The following is a 16,606-nucleotide window of genomic DNA, read 5'->3' on the forward strand; positions in this document are numbered from 1 at the left end:
ACCCCTGAGGCTTTGGTGGGAGGGACTGATGGGCTGGGGCAGTTGGTGGCCACTTAGTGTGCTAGCAAGTCCCTTGGCAGTCTGAGCTCCTCCGGGTTTGTGAACCTGTGCCCACGCTGTGGGGGCAAGCTCTTCCTGGTAGTGCCCTTGTGTACTCGGGACTTTTCAGTTTCTTCCTGGGAACCTGTTGCAGCTGCATGCAGGGTGTGTGTTAGTTTCTGTTGAAGTGCAATGGAGCGGGAGACGTTACCGGGACATGGTGATATTGTCCAGGTGGCTGGCAGGTGTGGGAGTGTGGGGAGATGCAGGGCAGAACACCTCCTACCTCAAGCCCACCTCAGCACCCGGCCCAGCTGTTCTCTTTTCTTTCCTCCAGACTACCCAGCCCATCCCAACCACAAGCTGCCTGCCTCTCTGGGGGCCTCTTGCTTCCCTTCTTTTCTGGGTGTGTCTGATTTTCACGGTGCGGGTCGTCCTGCTCTTCTCATCACCCTCCCCCCCCAACCCTCACCCCCGCCACCTCCCCTGGTTCCTGGATCCATTTCCATCCTTCTCTGCCAGCAGCCAGACTCTCCCTGCCTTCCATCATGGCCAGAGCTGGCCTGTCGTCAGGGCAGTGAGCAGTACGCTGGGCAGGGACAGTGTGAGCCCGCTTCCAGGCTCCGGGCTGGGGGAGTGAAGGGGGGCGACACAGGCTGAGGCCAAGGGCGACCAGACTGTTCCAGGAAAAAGAAGGTGTAAGAAGCAGGGCGGACAGGTGAGCCCAGCTCCCTTCCCCCTCCCGGCTGCGGCGGCTGGGCTGGGCGCGGGCCTGTGGGAACCTGCTTCCCTTCGCGCTCCGGCTCTCTCCAGGAACCCGGCCCAGGAGCGGGGGAGCGAGGAGGGGCGCTGTCACCTCGTGGCCTGCCTGTGGGGGGCGGGATCTCGGCTGCGAGGAACGCCCGGGTGGGCTGCGGCTGTTGGCGGGGGCCGACCCGGCGCCTGGCGGCGAGCGCGGCGGGTGGCGGTGGGGATGCTGCGCCCGGGCGGGCACTGCGGGCCGGGGTGGACCTGGGGGAGGCGCGCGCGGGCGCGCGGGCGCGCGGGCGTGGGAGCTGCGGGGCGGCGCGGGCGGGCGCGAACGCGCGGCGGCGCGGGGGCCGAGGGGAGGGAGCGGCGGCTGCGGCGAGGGGGAGGCGGCGCCTGAGCCCGGGCCGCCCCAGCGCTGGCTCCTCTCCCCGGAACAGGCCCCCGACAGCTGCTCGCGGGAGCCGCCTCCCGACACCCGAGCCCCGCCGGCGCCGCCTGCTCGCGGCTCCTGGCTGCCTCCGCCTCCCCCTCCCCGAGCCCCGCCGCCGCCGCGGAGGCCCTAGTGCGGGGATCGGACGCCTGGGTCTGCCAGGAAGATCGGTGAAAGGTAGGGAGCTAGCGAGAGGACTCTGGGGCTAGGGGTAGGGGATGAGGGGGAGACAGGACGCCCGGGCTGGGCTGCAAGCTCCTCCAAGTCTGTGGACTGCAAATGGCGAGGGCGCGCCCCCATTTCCGACAAACAGTACAGTCCTGTGGGGAGGAAAGACCCCCACCCCCTTTTTCTCGGAGTGAAGCAACTGAAGCCCAGGGGACAGGTGCTCCTGTGCAACGCACAGGGCCGAACTCTACATGGGCCAGTCCCTGGGGACATCAACTAATTGTGATCACCCCCTCTCCAGCCAACTCCCAGCTGGACACGCTGGGCGCAGCCCAGAAGACTGAGGGATCCACATCAGATCTACCAGCCCCTCAGCCCCTCTGGGTGGTCTGGGTTCTTCCCTGAGCTTATGTCACTGCCCAGTGAGCCCCTCCCTCCGCCTTCCCCCAAGTCCCCAGCCGCCAGCCCTGAGGTCCCCCTCTGGCTAGACATTCCTTCCCAGCACCTCGTCCCCACCCCCACAGCCAGTGGGTGGCTGGTGCTGGGACCCACTGTGGCCAGGAGATGTAGATATGTTTCAAACTGAGCCTGCCCAGGAAGCAGGTGAAGGTGGATAAATGGACCCTGTCTTTACTGCTGTTCTTCCCACCCAGATTCCACCTGTTCCACATCCCTTTGGCTACGGTGGGCCTTGGGTTCCACTTTTTGGGGTGTACTGTGCACTAGGGCCTGTGTTTGTGTACCCCACTGTGTCCGGCTCACAGAGCACGTGGTGTCTGTCATTTCATGTGCAAGTGTCTGAAGGTGCCTATTCATTAAGGGATGGGGTTGGACTTTGGATGACAAGGAGGTGTGGGTGGGGTGCGATGTGCCCAAGCGCTTGCGTTTGTCCTGGCTCTGGAAGTCCATGAGACACCCAGAGGTATATGTGCGTGCTTAGCCCCAGTGTTTACAGATGGCTTTGTTGTTTCATGTGTGATGGTGCATGTGTGCACGTGTGCACGGATGTATCAAGCTGTGTAAGTGGTGTTGTCTGGAGTGGGAGACAGGGATTGGGAGAAGCGAGGAGTGAAGGGGCTGAAGTGGGGTGTCCTGGCCTCAGGCTTCCTGTTGGCGGGAACGGGGCAGGACAGGCAAGTCCGGTGGGCCTGGCTCTGTGTGTGAGGCAGTGGGGTTAGAGCTGGGGGTTGGGGCTGTTGCAGAGCCACTGGGCTGTTCCAGGTCTCTCTGCTTGGCTCAGCGCCCTGTTTTGGAGCCTGTTCTATTTACCTCCTGCTTTGTGTTTCCCCTCGAGGCTCCCCCTGCTGCCTCTCTTCTGCCCGGCTTTGTATCTCAGCCCGGGGCTTCTCCGGGCTCTGTCTGGCTCCAGTGACTCATTTGGGAGAGGCATGAGGGTTACTCAGGGGAACAAGGGCCCGCTGTTCCTGAGGGAGGTGGGGGTTCAGGGTGGCACCCAGGGACTGGTGCCTGTCTCCTGGGACTCCCAGCAGTGGCTCACCCCTCTACGCCCCATGGCCTGGACCTCCATTGAACAAAGGTGTGCTGCTTCCCGGTTCTAGCCTCTTTTCATAATTAGGGGCCCCCACAACTCACTCATTCCCCTCAGCTGCTGCTTCTGAGCCCTGGGGTCTCAGCTGCTTCTTACATTCCTGCCCTAGAGCATTGTGGGAGCAGCTGGAGGAGGACAAAGGGATGGGGGAGTATCCCCCCCAACTCCTACCTCCTGGGGTGACCTGGCTTCCCTCTTAGACCCGCCCCCATCTCCAAGGCAACTCAGTCTTCTCTCCAGCCCTGGTCTCCCTTCAGAAGCAGACATTCAGAAAGTGAGCAGGCGCACGGGGCAGGAGGGACAGGCATGTTGGGGGTCTGGAAGGGCAGAGCAGGGGCAGCTGGGGATGCTTTGGAAGGTGTGAGGCTGAGGTGGCCCCGGGCTGTGGGAGGAAGTGGCTGGGTTCTCTCCAGAGTCCATGACCCGGAGCAGGTGTTTGGGACCAGCTCAGGTTAGGTAGGACAACATTTCCTGCAGCCTGGTTTCATGAGGTGACAGTTGACAGTGGTTTCAGGTGGGATCTGGCTACTTGCTACCTGGGAGGGGACGGAGTTGACATTCTCCAACTTTTCTGGGCACAGATCACTGGGTCTGTGTTATGGTGCAGATTGTGATGCAGCAGGGCTGCGGGTGGAGCGGGGTGGAGCCTGAACTTCTGCATTTCCAAGGTGTTGCCTTGGCTGCTGGTTCAGCGGGCCCTGGCTGCTGGCACTCTGGGCCCACAGAGCCACAGATAACAGTGAGATTAGAAGGCCCTGGGATCCCCTACTTCTTTTAGAATTGCAGGCTCCTAGATGGGAGGCACCAGGGTGAACTAATCCAGGTGTTTCTGATGTTTAAGTCTATCATATTCTCAATTAGTAATTGTCTAACCTTTTTGGAGACACACCTTTATTTTTTAAAAATGAGACAATTTTATATTTTGTGTATTGTGTGATTTTACACAAAGGCTTGATAGCTACCATACATTATATACTTTAGAAAAATAGTACCACCAGCCTGTCTTGCTTTTTTGTTTGTTTGCCTTCCCTTCTTTGGCCTCATTCTTGGTAATTTATGTCATATTCTGTTGCATATATTCTCTTTCTCAATACAAGTACCCATACAAACACTGGGATTTGCTTCTTTTGTTTTCAAACAGTGGGGCTCATTTTTCAAGTTTCTGTATCTTGCTTTTTCACATCCAGCAGCTGCATAAAGAAATCACACAGGCTGGAGAAGTGTTTGCTATTTTGTTGCTTCTCATAGACACGTGGTAGTCGGTGAACCTTCACCTCCTCCCTGCCCCCCTGCCCGGCTGGGCCTCTCTGGGCATCCACAAGCCTTGTGACCCAGAATGTGGGTCCTTACACACAGTGCTACAATGGATATCTCTGTGCTCTTCCTTCTGTGGCTCCTCCCACTCCCTTCAGTCACATCTTGGTGGTTGAGGGGGATGCAGGGTGCCGAGGGTGTGCCTTTTTAATCAGGAAAACTTCATCAGATTTGCCTTACAAATAGCTCGCAACACAACCGCTTTTGTCATTCTCTACCCCCTATAAGATACTACAGCCTTAAAAACAGTCAGTCTGATGTGTATTTCCTTGATCCTACTGAATTTGACTATTAAAAAGACTTGTTGGAATTTTGGCTTTATTTGTCTCTGTTTAGATTCTTTGGGCTATTTGTCTGATGGGTTGTTAATATTTCTTTCCTTGTTGATTTGTAAGAGTCCTTAGTTTGTTCTTAATATCACTCTGTTTTCTGTCATATGTATTGCAAGCGTTTTGTGCAGACCTGTTGGTAATATAAAGCAGTTGTGTGGGGTTGTTCTACCTTCTCTTGGTCCTCTTGGTCCAGGGGTGGAGGAGGAGTGGGGCTTTATTAGATAACTGATCGCTGCAGCGTTAAGAGTGGAAAGCAACAGTATCGACCTCGCAGAATAACTGAGAATAAAGTTATGGATTCTGTTGAAGGGCCTGCCCTTGTTTCTGACACATAGGAAGCTTTCTAAAAATATTGCTGCCTCTTCTGCTGCTGTTACATAGTGACTGTGTGTCATTCACTGCTCTTGCTCCCAGGGCAGCCTGTCCAGTCTCTGCTATGGGCTGTAAGTCAGTCCCTGTTTAACCTACTGTCCACTTTGTGCCCTGCAGAGATGCTGCCCCCACCGCCTTAAACCTGTGGGATCTGGAACTATGGGGCTGGGGGCCCTGTCGTGTCTCCTGCTGCTGTTGCTCTTGGTGGTGTCTGGAGATGCTTCCGACATGAAAGGACACTTTGACCCTGGTGAGGAGGCTGCACCCTGGGTCCCTAAGGGATGCACCTTGGGAACCAGAGGTCTGTGGGCCCTGACTTGTTGCACGCCCTTTCTTCATCAGCCAAGTGCCGCTATGCCCTGGGCATGCAGGACCGGACCATCCCAGACAGCGACATCTCTGTTTCCAGTTCCTGGTCAGACTCCACTGCTGCCCGCCACAGCAGGTACCTACCTGGCACAAGTGGGACTGCCCGAGGGGATGCTCCTACCTGTCCTTTCAGCTCCTTTGCCCAAGACAGGAGGCTTTTGGGAGGGCTCATGTCACTGAACCCCTTGCTGTCCATGGCAGATAGGGAGGGGACTAAATACCAGATGCAGAGGTGGGGCCAGCTGTTCCCATTCCCTCCTTCCTCCTCACAGGCTGGAGAGCAGCGACGGGGACGGGGCCTGGTGCCCTGCGGGGCCCGTGTTTCCCAAAGAGGAGGAGTATCTGCAGGTGGATCTCCGACGGCTGCACCTGGTGGCTCTGGTGGGCACCCAGGGGCGCCATGCTGGGGGCTTGGGCAAGGAGTTCTCCCGTAGCTACAGGCTGCGTTACTCCAGGGATGGCCACCGCTGGATGGACTGGAAGGACCGTTGGGGCCAGGAGGTGAGGCTGGCGAGGGTAGCATGCCAGGAACTCTGTCCCAGCTACAACTGAGACACCACCTTCATACCTGTACATGTCTTCCCTAGCCCAAATCGTTCCGCTGAACTCTTCCCTGTGTCACAGGCCCGACTGCCTCCTGTACCTGTCCACTGGGATGGCTCATGGGGTGGCTCATATACTTGCCAGGAGCTTCCCTGACTCAACTTCATTCCCATTTCCCATACTTGCCTCTCACTTAGCCTTCCCCAGCTTAGGAAATGCCTTTCTACTGTCAGGTGGCTTTGGCCTAGAGCTTAGATGACAGCACTGGTTCCTCTTTCTCTCTCACCTTCTCCTTCCCAGGGCACTAGCATGTTCTCACTTCTGTGCTGTTCCCTGAGTTCTTTCACTAATGCCCTGGCACCTTACCCACCGCCTCCCCACCCCAGGCCATGGACTTATGATCTGTTGAGATGAGTGCAGGGGCTTCCAAACCTGCTGCCTGCTGCAGCCTCAGACTGTGTCTGTGTAAATCAGATGGGTCACACCCAGGACACAGGTCCCACCTGCTCCTCAGCTGGGGGCAGAATGCCTGGTGTAAGTGGCCCTACTTGTACTTTTCACTCTTGTTCCACCTTGCACTGTCTTGCTGGCTGTTCCTGGAATAAGCCAGGGCTCATTGCCACCTGTCACGGCATGTCACTGGCTGTGCTCTGGCCAAGGATGCAACTCCCCTGGCTCCATTTGCTTTCCCCTTGCCATATCGCTTTCCTGGAGAACCTTGTCTGACTATTGTGCCTCATTGCTCTGTTCTACTTCCTGCCTCTGCCCTTCAGAGCTCTTTGTCCTCCTAGACTCCCAGTCCGGCCAGGACAGTGGCTGGGCTCACCTCTGAGAGCATGGCTTGCATGGAGTGGGCCCCAAGCCAACTGCTGCTGAATGAATGCAGGAAAGTGGAGCCACTTGGAGCCAGGGTTGGGTGGGGGGAGAGTGCAGGACTAGGCAGCACTGGGTGGAATGTGTGGCTTGGACGGAAGCAGGTGAACAGATGGGGAGCTGAGCCGGCAGTTTGAGGACAGGTGGTCAGGGCTGAAATAAGATGCCTAGCAGCCCTCATTTTCCAAATGTCCGGCTGCACCGGTATGGCTGTGCCACCCTTCACGGGTCTCTTGGCCACCAGCAGGAGTTAGCTGTTGGCTGAGAGGTTAGATGTGACTTTGACCTGGAGCCCATCTAACCCCCACTAGGTGATCTCAGGCAATGAGGATCCTGGTGGGGTGGTGCTGAAGGACCTTGGGCCCCCCATGGTGGCCCGGCTGGTTCGCTTCTACCCACGGGCTGACCGGGTCATGAGCGTCTGTCTGCGGGTGGAACTCTATGGCTGCCTTTGGAGGGGTGAGTAGTCAGCCTCCCTCCTCTGAGAATCCAGTTCCCTCCCTTAGGGCTGGGGCAGGGGATGCAAAGCAGGGCATCCTGTCACTCTTCTCCCTGTTGGGAAGAACATAGCTGCTGCTCTGGTGAGGAGGGCACTGGACCACATTGCTCCTTCCATGCCAATGGGGTTGGGGAGAGATTTGAGGAAGGGGCCTGGGACCCTTACAGGCAGCTTTGTGTCTCTGACACTCCCTTACTTTTACCCCTGTTCCAGAGGGCCTCCTGTCTTACACAGCCCCTGTGGGGCAGACCATGTACCTCTCTGAGGCAGTACACCTCAATGACTCCACCTACGATGGCTACACTGTTAGCGGGTGAGAAGACACGGGAGGGTGAGAACTGGGGAGAGGGATGGTCAGCCAGGGCTCAGTGGGTCAGGGATGGAGGGGAGCAGGATGACCATCGATTCTGTGTGTGGACTAGAAAGAGGGACCCCTTTCCTGAGACTTCTGATGAGTACCATCATGGTGCATAGCTTGGAAACTGGATGGCTCAGCCTAGGGGTGGTGCCTGTGTATGGCTGGAACCCATGACTTAAGGGCTGGGTAGCTGCACAGATTTTGGGCAGGAAGGGGATGACAGGATGGGGGCCAGACCTGCCGGGCCATGGCAGGGACAGGGAAAGAGTACCTGGTTAGTTTGAAGCCCCTTCCCTCCCAACCTTGGTGCCCCACCCTTCAGTCTGCAGTATGGTGGCCTGGGCCAGCTGGCTGATGGCGTGGTAGGACTGGATGACTTCAGGCAGAGCCAGGAGCTGCGGGTGTGGCCAGGCTACGACTATGTGGGATGGAGCAATCACAGCTTTTCCAGCGGCTATGTGGAGATGGAGTTTGAGTTTGACCGGCTGAGGGCTTTCCAGGCCATGCAGGTGAGGGGCTCCGAAGCCAGGGAGGGGGCTATGGGGCTGCTGGGCTGTAGGGAAGGTGTGTGGCCCTGGGGCTCTTCTGCCCTTGACCCCTCAACCCTCATCCCTTCTTGCCAGGTCCACTGTAACAACATGCACACGCTGGGAGCCCGTCTGCCTGCTGGGGTGGAATGTCGCTTTCGGCGAGGCCCTGCCATGGCCTGGGAAGGGGAGCCGGTGCGCCAGGTCCTGGGCGGCAGCCTGGGGGATCCCAGAGCCCGGGCAGTGTCGGTGCCCCTGGGTGGTCGTGTGGGGCGCTTTCTGCAGTGCCGTTTCCTCTTTGGGGGGCCATGGTTACTCTTCAGTGAAATCTCCTTCATCTCTGGTAAGCCCCTGGATTCCTCGCAACTGGGTTCGGTTCCTGGCCCCGCTGTGACTCCTGCTCCCAATAGTCCCCTTTCCTGCCATCTCACCTGCTGTTCGTCCATGGGACTTCTCTCTCAACCAGGGGTGCCAGAGTCCAGGAGCTCCCTCCTACCCCTCCACCCCTTTGTTTCCAACAATGAGCAGCATGACAGTACCTGCATGTTGTTGAGAAATAGGTGGCTGCTTCTAGAAGCTTCCTGATACCTAGGACCCTTGCCCTGGGCATCCCTCCTCCTCCCTACAATTCAGCAAGGGTAGAGTTAGTGTCCTTGCAGTTAGGGCCTCCAAGGACCCTAACCCACAAGCACTGGGACGGCTGGATGCCGGCCTGCTCAGCAGCTAGTCCAAGAAGAGCTTATGTGTCCCTGAGGGTCACTCTGCGTCTGTTTCCCTGCTTCCTGGGGCCCCTCCTCTGACACCCTCTCCTTTTCCTCCCTTCTCTCCTTCTCCTGCTCTGACAGATGTGGTGAATGACTCCTCCCAGGCTCTGGGAGGCACCTTCCCGCCTGCTCCCTGGTGGCCCCCGGGCCCGCCTCCCACTAACTTCAGCAGCTTGGGTGAGCACCCTGGGCCAGGCCAGGTGGTGGGTGGGCAGACCTTGGGCACTGCTTCTTCCTAGACCTGCCCTCCCCTTCTTGTCGTGCTGGTGCTGACCCTTCTGCCCCTGCCAGAGCTGGAGCCTCGAGGCCAGCAGCCTGTGGCCAAGGCGGAGGGGAGCCCGACGGCCATCCTCATCGGTTGCCTGGTGGCCATCATCCTGCTGCTGCTACTCATCATTGCCCTGATGCTCTGGAGGCTGCACTGGCGCCGGCTCCTGGGCAAGGTGGGTGGGGCTCCTGGGCAAGGTGGGCATGGCTCCTGGGCAGGGTCAGGGGAGCTCCTGAGCAAGGCAGGCAGGGCCCACAGTGCATTTCCTCCCAGGAGGGTACCTGGGCTGGCCCATGGGGCAATCACCAGGCGGTGGGGCCTGCCAGGGTGCAGGGCTACAATCACTGGAACCCAGGAGGAGGGAGTGTGGAAAGGCACATGGAAGGCCTGTGTCTTCTGAGTTCAGTGCTGTGGTAGCTGATGTTTATGGGCTGATCAGATGTGGGCTGGAATTTCATTGTGAGGCACTGGGGAATCATTTGAATGCTCCAGAGCTTCAGTCCCCTTCCCTGTGAAATAGAACCTGTAGTAGCTACAGTTGTGCTGGGCAGTTAACATGGCACATTCTTCATAACCAGGCTGAGCGTCGGGTCTTAGAAGAGGAGCTGACAGTTCATCTGTCCGTCCCGGGTGACACCATCCTTATCAACAACCGCCCAGGGCCTCGGGAGCCGCCCCCTTACCAGGAGCCCCGGCCTCGGGGGAACCCACCTCACTCTGCTCCCTGTGTCCCCAATGGCTCTGGTAAGACCTGTCTTGTTCCAGTGCCACCTCTGTCATCCCCTTCTCCCCATTCTCTTCTCTTCATGTCTTCTGAAGTTTCAGCTCCTTTTTCTTATTTCTGTGACTTATGTCATCTTCCTTATCACTCCTTATAGTTGCTCCAAGATTAGCCCATGTGTCCCCCACAATGCCCAGTGGTCTCATCTGTCTCGCACACATTTCTCTGGTGTATCCACTTGTGTCTTCTTGGGCCCTCTTCTTTTCTGCTAGACTAACTGTATTTATTCTGTCCATTCTATCCATTTTCCAACTCCCATCCATCAATACTCATATATATATCCATTTGTTCATCCATTTGTCCTCTACCATCTATCCATTTCATATATACATTTATATTTACTTATATCCATTTGTCCATCCTCATCATCCATCCATCCTCCATGATCCATCCAACTATATTCATATATCCATTTGTCCATGCATCCAGTCATCCAGCCATCATCCACTCACCTTTCATTCATCCACCCATGCCATCTTTTCATTCTACTATCTATTCATTACTCATAAATCTATATCAATTCATCATCCATCCATCATTCATTGATTTGTTCATCAACCTCTGTTTCCACTGGTTATTTATCCAGCTAGCCAGCACCCTGCAGGTTCTCTGTCTCTTGGGACATCCATTCCATCAACCCCGGTCTTGCCCTCTCCCATGTCTTCCTGTCTGTCTAACCTTGAGTCTCATCCCTTCCTGGTGTCTCCCCCCTCCTTCTCCCGACAGCGTTGCTGCTCTCCAATCCAGCCTACCGCCTCCTTCTGGCCACTTACGCCCGTCCCCCTCGAGGCCCGGGCCCCCCCACACCCGCCTGGGCCAAACCCACCAACACCCAGGGTAAGCCCCTCTGCCCATGGGCTCTGCCAAGGCTCCCCATACCTCTACTGGGGCAGGGAAAAGCCCTCACACCTTGCATTGCCTCCCGTCTCTACTGTGGCCTCTTCTGCTCTCCTGAGCTCCCGGGCAGGAAGCTTGCACACCCTTAGCTCCCTTCTGCTGCTTCATGCTCCCACTGAAGGCCTTTCCTGAGCTGAGGAGTAGAATGCTTGCAGGTCTCTGCTCTCTCCCCTCCTCCTCCCCCTGCTCTGCTCTACAGCTCTCCTGAGCTAGGGAGAAGGTGGCTGCAGTGGCCCCAGGCTCTCTTGTAACTCCGCCCCCCTTACTCTCCCCTCTCTCTAGAGCTGCGAGGAGGAGGGCCTCCCACCCTGGGCGCTTGCCCTCTCCCCTCATGTGTCCTGTCTCTGCAGTTCCAGAGGTGAAGGCTCAGCCCCCTCCCTTCTGTCTGCCCCTCCTCTGCTCAGTGTTGCCTTCTCATTGTGGCCCCTTCCCCTGGGGTGAAGAGGGGATGCTCCGCTCTATCTCCTGTCTGTAGACAGCTTGTGGTGGTACCATGAGCCACTGTTTTCCTCCCTCTCTGTATGCCGTGTCTCTGCTTGTCTTTGAGCTTGGTGTGTGGGGTTGGGAGGCTTTGGGCAGAAAGAACCAGAATGCAAGGGGAGAGAGGTGAGAGGAGCTAAGTGGGGAGGAAGGGCTGGGGGTGAGCAGGACAAAGGATTGGAAGGAGGGTGGCTGGGTGGCTGGTGGCTGTGTTCTTCCATGGTGGGTGGTGGGGCTCTTTTTTCGGCCAGATCTGTCCCCTGGTCTCCTTGGCTGTGACAGGGGAGTACCAATGAGTACAACTTGATGAAAATTTTTGCTGGACAATGTCCATTGCTGTAACGATTGCCTCCAGCCCAGCTAAATCACTGCACACCAGGACTTTCTCTGGCTGGAGGCTGTTGGGAGAGCTGTCATGGAAGAGGCAGGTGGAGCCAGCCTCTCACCCAACTGGGAGTCCTTGAGGGTGTGTGTGGGGGAGCTCCAGGAGCCTAGGGTTGAAGAACTGGCTTCATGAACTGTTTCTGATGCCCTGTACTATCTTCTTTCCCCTCACCCTTGCAGCCTGCACTGGTCATTATATGGAGCCCGAGAAGCCGGGCACCCCGCTTCTGCCCCCGCCTCCCCAGAACAGTGTCCCCCATTATGCCGAGGCTGACATTGTTACCCTGCAGGGTGTCACTGGGGGTAACACTTATGCTGTGCCTGCGCTGCCCCCAGGGGCAGTTGGGGATGGACCCCCAAGAGTGGATTTTCCTCGGTCACGGCTCCGCTTCAAGGAGAAGCTTGGCGAGGGTCAATTTGGGGAGGTAAGAAGGATGCCTTCCCAGCCCGCCACAGCATCTGCTCTGACCACCATCTGCATGGCCCTCTCAGCCACATTATGCCTTGAGAACCTGTGGCCTGCTAGCAAGTGGCCTTCTTCCCCCAGGTGCACCTCTGTGAGGTTGAGAGCCCCCAAGACCTGGTCAGTCTCGATTTCCCCCTTCATGTGCGCAAGGGACACCCCTTACTGGTGGCTGTCAAGATCCTGCGGCCAGATGCCACCAAGAATGCCAGGTGAGGACCCGGGTGGAGGCCAGCAGTTGGGGTGGTGTCAGTGCTTGTGTGCTGGGCCTGGGCAATGGAGGTTGGGAGCAGGAGGAAAGTGCAGGCCCCCACCTCCTCCCTGCTTCTCCAGGAACGACTTCCTGAAGGAGGTGAAGATCATGTCCCGGCTCAAGGACCCAAACATTATCCGGCTGTTGGGCGTGTGTGTGCAGGATGACCCGCTGTGCATGATCACAGACTACATGGAGAATGGAGACCTGAACCAGTTCCTTAGTGCCCATCAGCTGGAAGACAAAGCGGCTGAGGGAGCCCCTGGTAGTGGGGAGGCTGCTGCTGGACCCACCATCAGGTACCTGGTCTCCTGGCAGGACCTACCCTGAAATCTCCCAAGTGGGTCTCCTCCTTGCCCCTCACCCAACCTGGGGAGAGAGGGGACCACAGGGCGGGAGGTAGGCAGAAGCTTCAGAGAGGAGGGTGCAGCTGTAGGGTTGCATGAGGAGCTGATGACCCCTTATGCCAGGGTCCAGAATGACAGAGCATAAAGTTTGAGCTTCTAAGGGGTGGAGATGAGAGCCCACACTGGTGCCTGCAAGCATGAGTGACCATGTCTGGGGAGCAAGCTCTCCCTCCTCTCCCGGGCAGATATCTGTGTAACAGGGAAAAGCCTGAAGCTGTTCCCAAGTGACCCAGTGTTTTCCCTCGGCTCCCTTACTCAGCTACCCAATGCTGCTGCACGTAGCAGCCCAGATCGCCTCTGGCATGCGTTACCTAGCCACACTCAACTTCGTGCATCGTGACCTGGCCACACGGAACTGCCTGGTTGGGGAAAATTTCACCATCAAAATCGCTGACTTTGGCATGAGCCGGAACCTCTACGCCGGGGACTATTACCGTGTGCAGGGCCGGGCAGTGCTGCCTATCCGGTGGATGGCCTGGGAGTGCATCCTCATGGTGAGCAGCCGGGCAGAGGGAGGAGATGTGGAGTGTGGCCACACCCAGCTCTGTGGTCTCCTTGGGTCACTTGCCTGCTCTGGGCTGTCCTTTCTCCTGGCTTGGGACTGGAGCAAGCAGGACCCTGGCAGGTGAGGGGAAAACGGAAAGGAGCCAAGAATGGATGTGGGGCACAGAGTCAGGGTGGCAGAGAGATGAGGGGGAGAGGAAGCTGTGGATAGAAGGGGTCAGGTGGGGAGACAGAGCCAGACCAGAAATGAGAAGGACACATAGAAGGATGTGGGCCAGGACCTGGAGAGTGCACCAGGGCATGGCGAAGAAAGGCAGATAGCCCTGGAGGGGCAGCGCAGGATGGTGGAGAGATGGGTGATGTCACATGGAGCTGGGGTTTCTCCACAGCCTGATGTCTCCTTTTCCCTACACCAGGGCAAGTTCACGACGGCGAGTGACGTGTGGGCTTTTGGGGTAACTCTGTGGGAGGTGCTGATGCTCTGCAGGGCCCAGCCCTTCGGGCAGCTCACCGATGAGCAAGTCATCGAGAACGCGGGAGAGTTCTTCCGGGACCAGGGCCGGCAGGTCAGAGCATTACGGAATGTGGTGGGATGGGCAGAGGATCTGCAGTGGAGAGAGGGGAATATGCAGAGCAGGTCTGTCTGTCTATCCTGAAACTAAAGCATGTTTACCGCCCACCCCTCCTTGGTGCTGCCACCATGCAGGTGTACCTAGCCCGGCCGCCAGCCTGCCCGCAGAGCCTGTACGAGCTGATGCTTCGGTGCTGGAGCCGGGAACCTGAGCAGCGGCCGCCCTTCTCCCAGCTGCATCGCTTTCTGGCAGAGGATGCTCTCAACACAGCATGAACTGCAGTGCCCAGTTGCCCCCGCCTTTGGGGAGCCATCTGGGGAAGCCAGCGATGTTAGAGCCAGAGGAGCCAATGGCATCCACCCTCACCCTCAGCCACTCATCACCTCTGAGAGGCGATGTGACTGCAGGTGGGCCCCTCCTTGCGGCTCCCTGATGGCTTCTGTCGCCCACCCAGCTGGCTCTGTGGATGGGATTCTTTCTGACCACTTCCAGCCATGCCTGGGGGAAGGGTGGGGGCAGATGTAGGGCAGACACTGGACATGGCCTTCGGAGCACCTGGGCCCCACTGGACAACACTGGTGCTGGGGGGAGGCTGTGCCCCCTGGCTTCTCTCTCTTCCTGTCACACACTGGACCCCACTGGCTGAGAATTCGGGGGAGATGGTGAGGAGGACAAGAAGGGGAAACAGATATTCCCTTGAGCGCCATCCTGGAATTGTCCTCAGCTTTGACTTGTCCTCCAGCACCCCCTGCAACACTGGAACATGGGGGTAGCTCCTGCCCCGACCCTCAGTCACTCCCACTTCCCACCCTCCATGTTGTAGCTAGAACTTCCCTAAGCCTGTACGTTTCTGTGGAGTAAATATTGGGATTAGGGGGAATGGGGAAGCAATGGCCTGTGGCCTGGGGGTTGGACATCTCTCTTGTAGTTGCCACATTGGTTTTTCTATAATCACTTGGGGTTTGTACATTTTGTGGGGAGAGACACAGATTTTTACACTAATATATGAACCTAGCTTGAGGCAGTTGTAATCTCCTGCACTAGGCAGGTAATAATAAAGGTTGAGTTTTCCACAACTCTGCCTGGGTTTCTTGGAGCTTTGGTAAAATCTCTCTCCTGCCTTTTGCTCCCATACCCTTTCTTCCTTCTCTTCTTTTTACCTTTCCCTCCCGGTCCCATTTCATATCACCTCTTTTGCCCAGCACAGGGGTTTGTTTCTACATAAATGTTACAGGCTTGTTAAAACACACACACACAAACCCACATTTAAAAAAAAAAAAGGATTTATTTTTATGGGAAGGACAGATTTATACAGAGAAGCAGAGACAGACAGAAAGATCTTCCATTCCATTATTTACTTCCCAAATGGCTGCAACAGCTGGAGCTGAGCTGATCCAAAGCCAGGATCCAGGATCTCCCAGGTCTTCCTACTGGGTACAGTGTCCCAAGGCTTTGGGTTATCCTTTGCTATTTTCCCAGGCCATAAGCAGGGAGCTGAATGGGAAGTGGAGCAACTATGACATGAATTGGCATCCATATGGGGTCCTGGTGCTTGCAAGATGAGGATTTAGCCACTGAGCCCCAATTTTTATAAGCTTACCAAGCTGGTAAGGAATTATGGTAGAGTAATATACTTCCTTTTTTAATATATTTAACAAGATCTTACAACAAGATCTTTGCCAAATGGTGGTGACCGTGAATGGTATTCTGAGGTTTCTACAAAGACAGTAGCTTGTAAAAATGGCTATGGCATTTATTAATGACAAGTTACAGGTACTGGTTATACTATTTGGGTTTTGCCCATTAGATATAGTTGAAGGAAATGCTAACTTTCAGTTAGAGGTTAGTAAAAATGGGTATGTAGAGGCCAGATGGAAAATTCCTGGATTAGAATAATTAAATGTGCAGGGGACCCAGGAGGCGTGAGTGGCCTGGCTGGAGCCAGAACCAAGAATCTGAATTATCCCTGAGACTTGGAGGGAAGAGCTGCAACCTCCATGAAAGGCCTCCACAGGGGGCTCAGGTGAGCTGGGAAATGCAAGCACTGGCCAAGCAGAGCTGTCTTGCCAGCAATTTATGTGAAAACTGCTGGATTTTGATTGGTGACAGTCACAGCTGAGCAAGAGGATAACAACAAAGCTGATTTAATCTGAGGCCGAGGTAAAAGGCCCTCCGGATCCAGGTCCTGCTAAAACAGCCACAAGTCAGACAGACCACTGTGTGCTGTGGGCACGCGGACAGGTTTGAGTTCAGAGGCCAGAACCCAGAATGGTGAGCAATGAGGACACTGAATGAGCCTATACTTCCTGAGGCTTGGAGCCCACACTCTCCCTTAAGCTCCAGACCTGTGTAACCACCAGAGGCTCACTTGAACTTCAGTCTTGGCAGATCATAATCTACTCAGCTGCACGGCTGTCACCCTGACATCCTCCTCCATACAAATCCAACCAGTACAAGTCCTGTTGATTTTGCTCCCAGCTCTCCCTGGAACTTGCCTCTCTCTAGGCCCTCCTGGCATACTGCCTCCATCTTGTCTGGACCACTGCAGCAGTCTCCCAGCTGGGAACTCTCATATCTGTCTGACTGCTCTCTGGTTTGTTTTTGGCTTTGCAGCACAGTGATTTTTTTTTTTTTTTTAAGTTTTACTTGAAAGGCCGGCACAGTGGTGCAGCAAGTTAATCCTCACCTGCAGTGTACATCCTATGTAGGG

General features: G+C 56.4%; 1 protein-coding gene across 7 annotated transcripts; it reads left to right on the forward strand.

Annotated features, from left to right (window-relative positions):
* Positions 1–1,207: 1,207 nt before the first annotated feature.
* Positions 1,208–14,972, forward strand: DDR1 (discoidin domain receptor tyrosine kinase 1). Of its 7 annotated transcripts, XM_040996952.1 has the most exons (18): positions 1,208–1,396; positions 5,072–5,204; positions 5,297–5,399; positions 5,596–5,824; positions 7,051–7,198; positions 7,452–7,551; positions 7,919–8,105; positions 8,220–8,466; positions 8,969–9,064; positions 9,179–9,330; positions 9,734–9,899; positions 10,663–10,773; positions 11,878–12,122; positions 12,245–12,372; positions 12,494–12,712; positions 13,080–13,314; positions 13,741–13,890; positions 14,031–14,972. In XM_040996952.1, the coding sequence occupies exons 2-18, from the start codon at positions 5,114–5,116 to the stop codon at positions 14,169–14,171; spliced, it is 2,748 nt and encodes a 915-aa protein (XP_040852886.1). In that variant the 5' UTR covers positions 1,208–1,396; positions 5,072–5,113; the 3' UTR covers positions 14,172–14,972. The 7 variants fall into 7 exon arrangements, with proteins under 7 accessions (XP_040852886.1, XP_040852912.1, XP_040852874.1 ...); XM_040996978.1 differs by lacking the exon at positions 10,663–10,773; XM_040996940.1 differs by lacking the exon at positions 1,208–1,396 and having other exon boundaries at positions 4,806–5,204; positions 12,467–12,712.
* The last annotated feature ends 1,634 nt before the right edge of the window (positions 14,973–16,606 follow it).

The sequence above is a fragment of the Ochotona curzoniae genome, unplaced genomic scaffold, assembly GCF_017591425.1.
Source record: "Ochotona curzoniae isolate NIBS_2020 unplaced genomic scaffold, NIBS_Ocur_1.0 contig_1221, whole genome shotgun sequence".
NCBI classification, from domain to species: domain Eukaryota; kingdom Metazoa; phylum Chordata; class Mammalia; order Lagomorpha; family Ochotonidae; genus Ochotona; species Ochotona curzoniae.

Bases quoted from the DNA above. Each gene is read 5' to 3' on its own strand.
- DDR1 (XM_040996940.1), top strand. From the start codon at position 5,114: ATGGGGCTGGGGGCCCTGTCGTGTCTCCTGCTGCTGTTGCTCTTGGTG. The intron at 5,205-5,296 runs GTGAGGAGGCTG...TTTCTTCATCAG, and splicing joins GAAAGGACACTTTGACCCTG to CCAAGTGCCGCTATGCCCTG. The intron at 8,467-8,968 runs GTAAGCCCCTGG...CTGCTCTGACAG, and splicing joins TGAAATCTCCTTCATCTCTG to ATGTGGTGAATGACTCCTCC.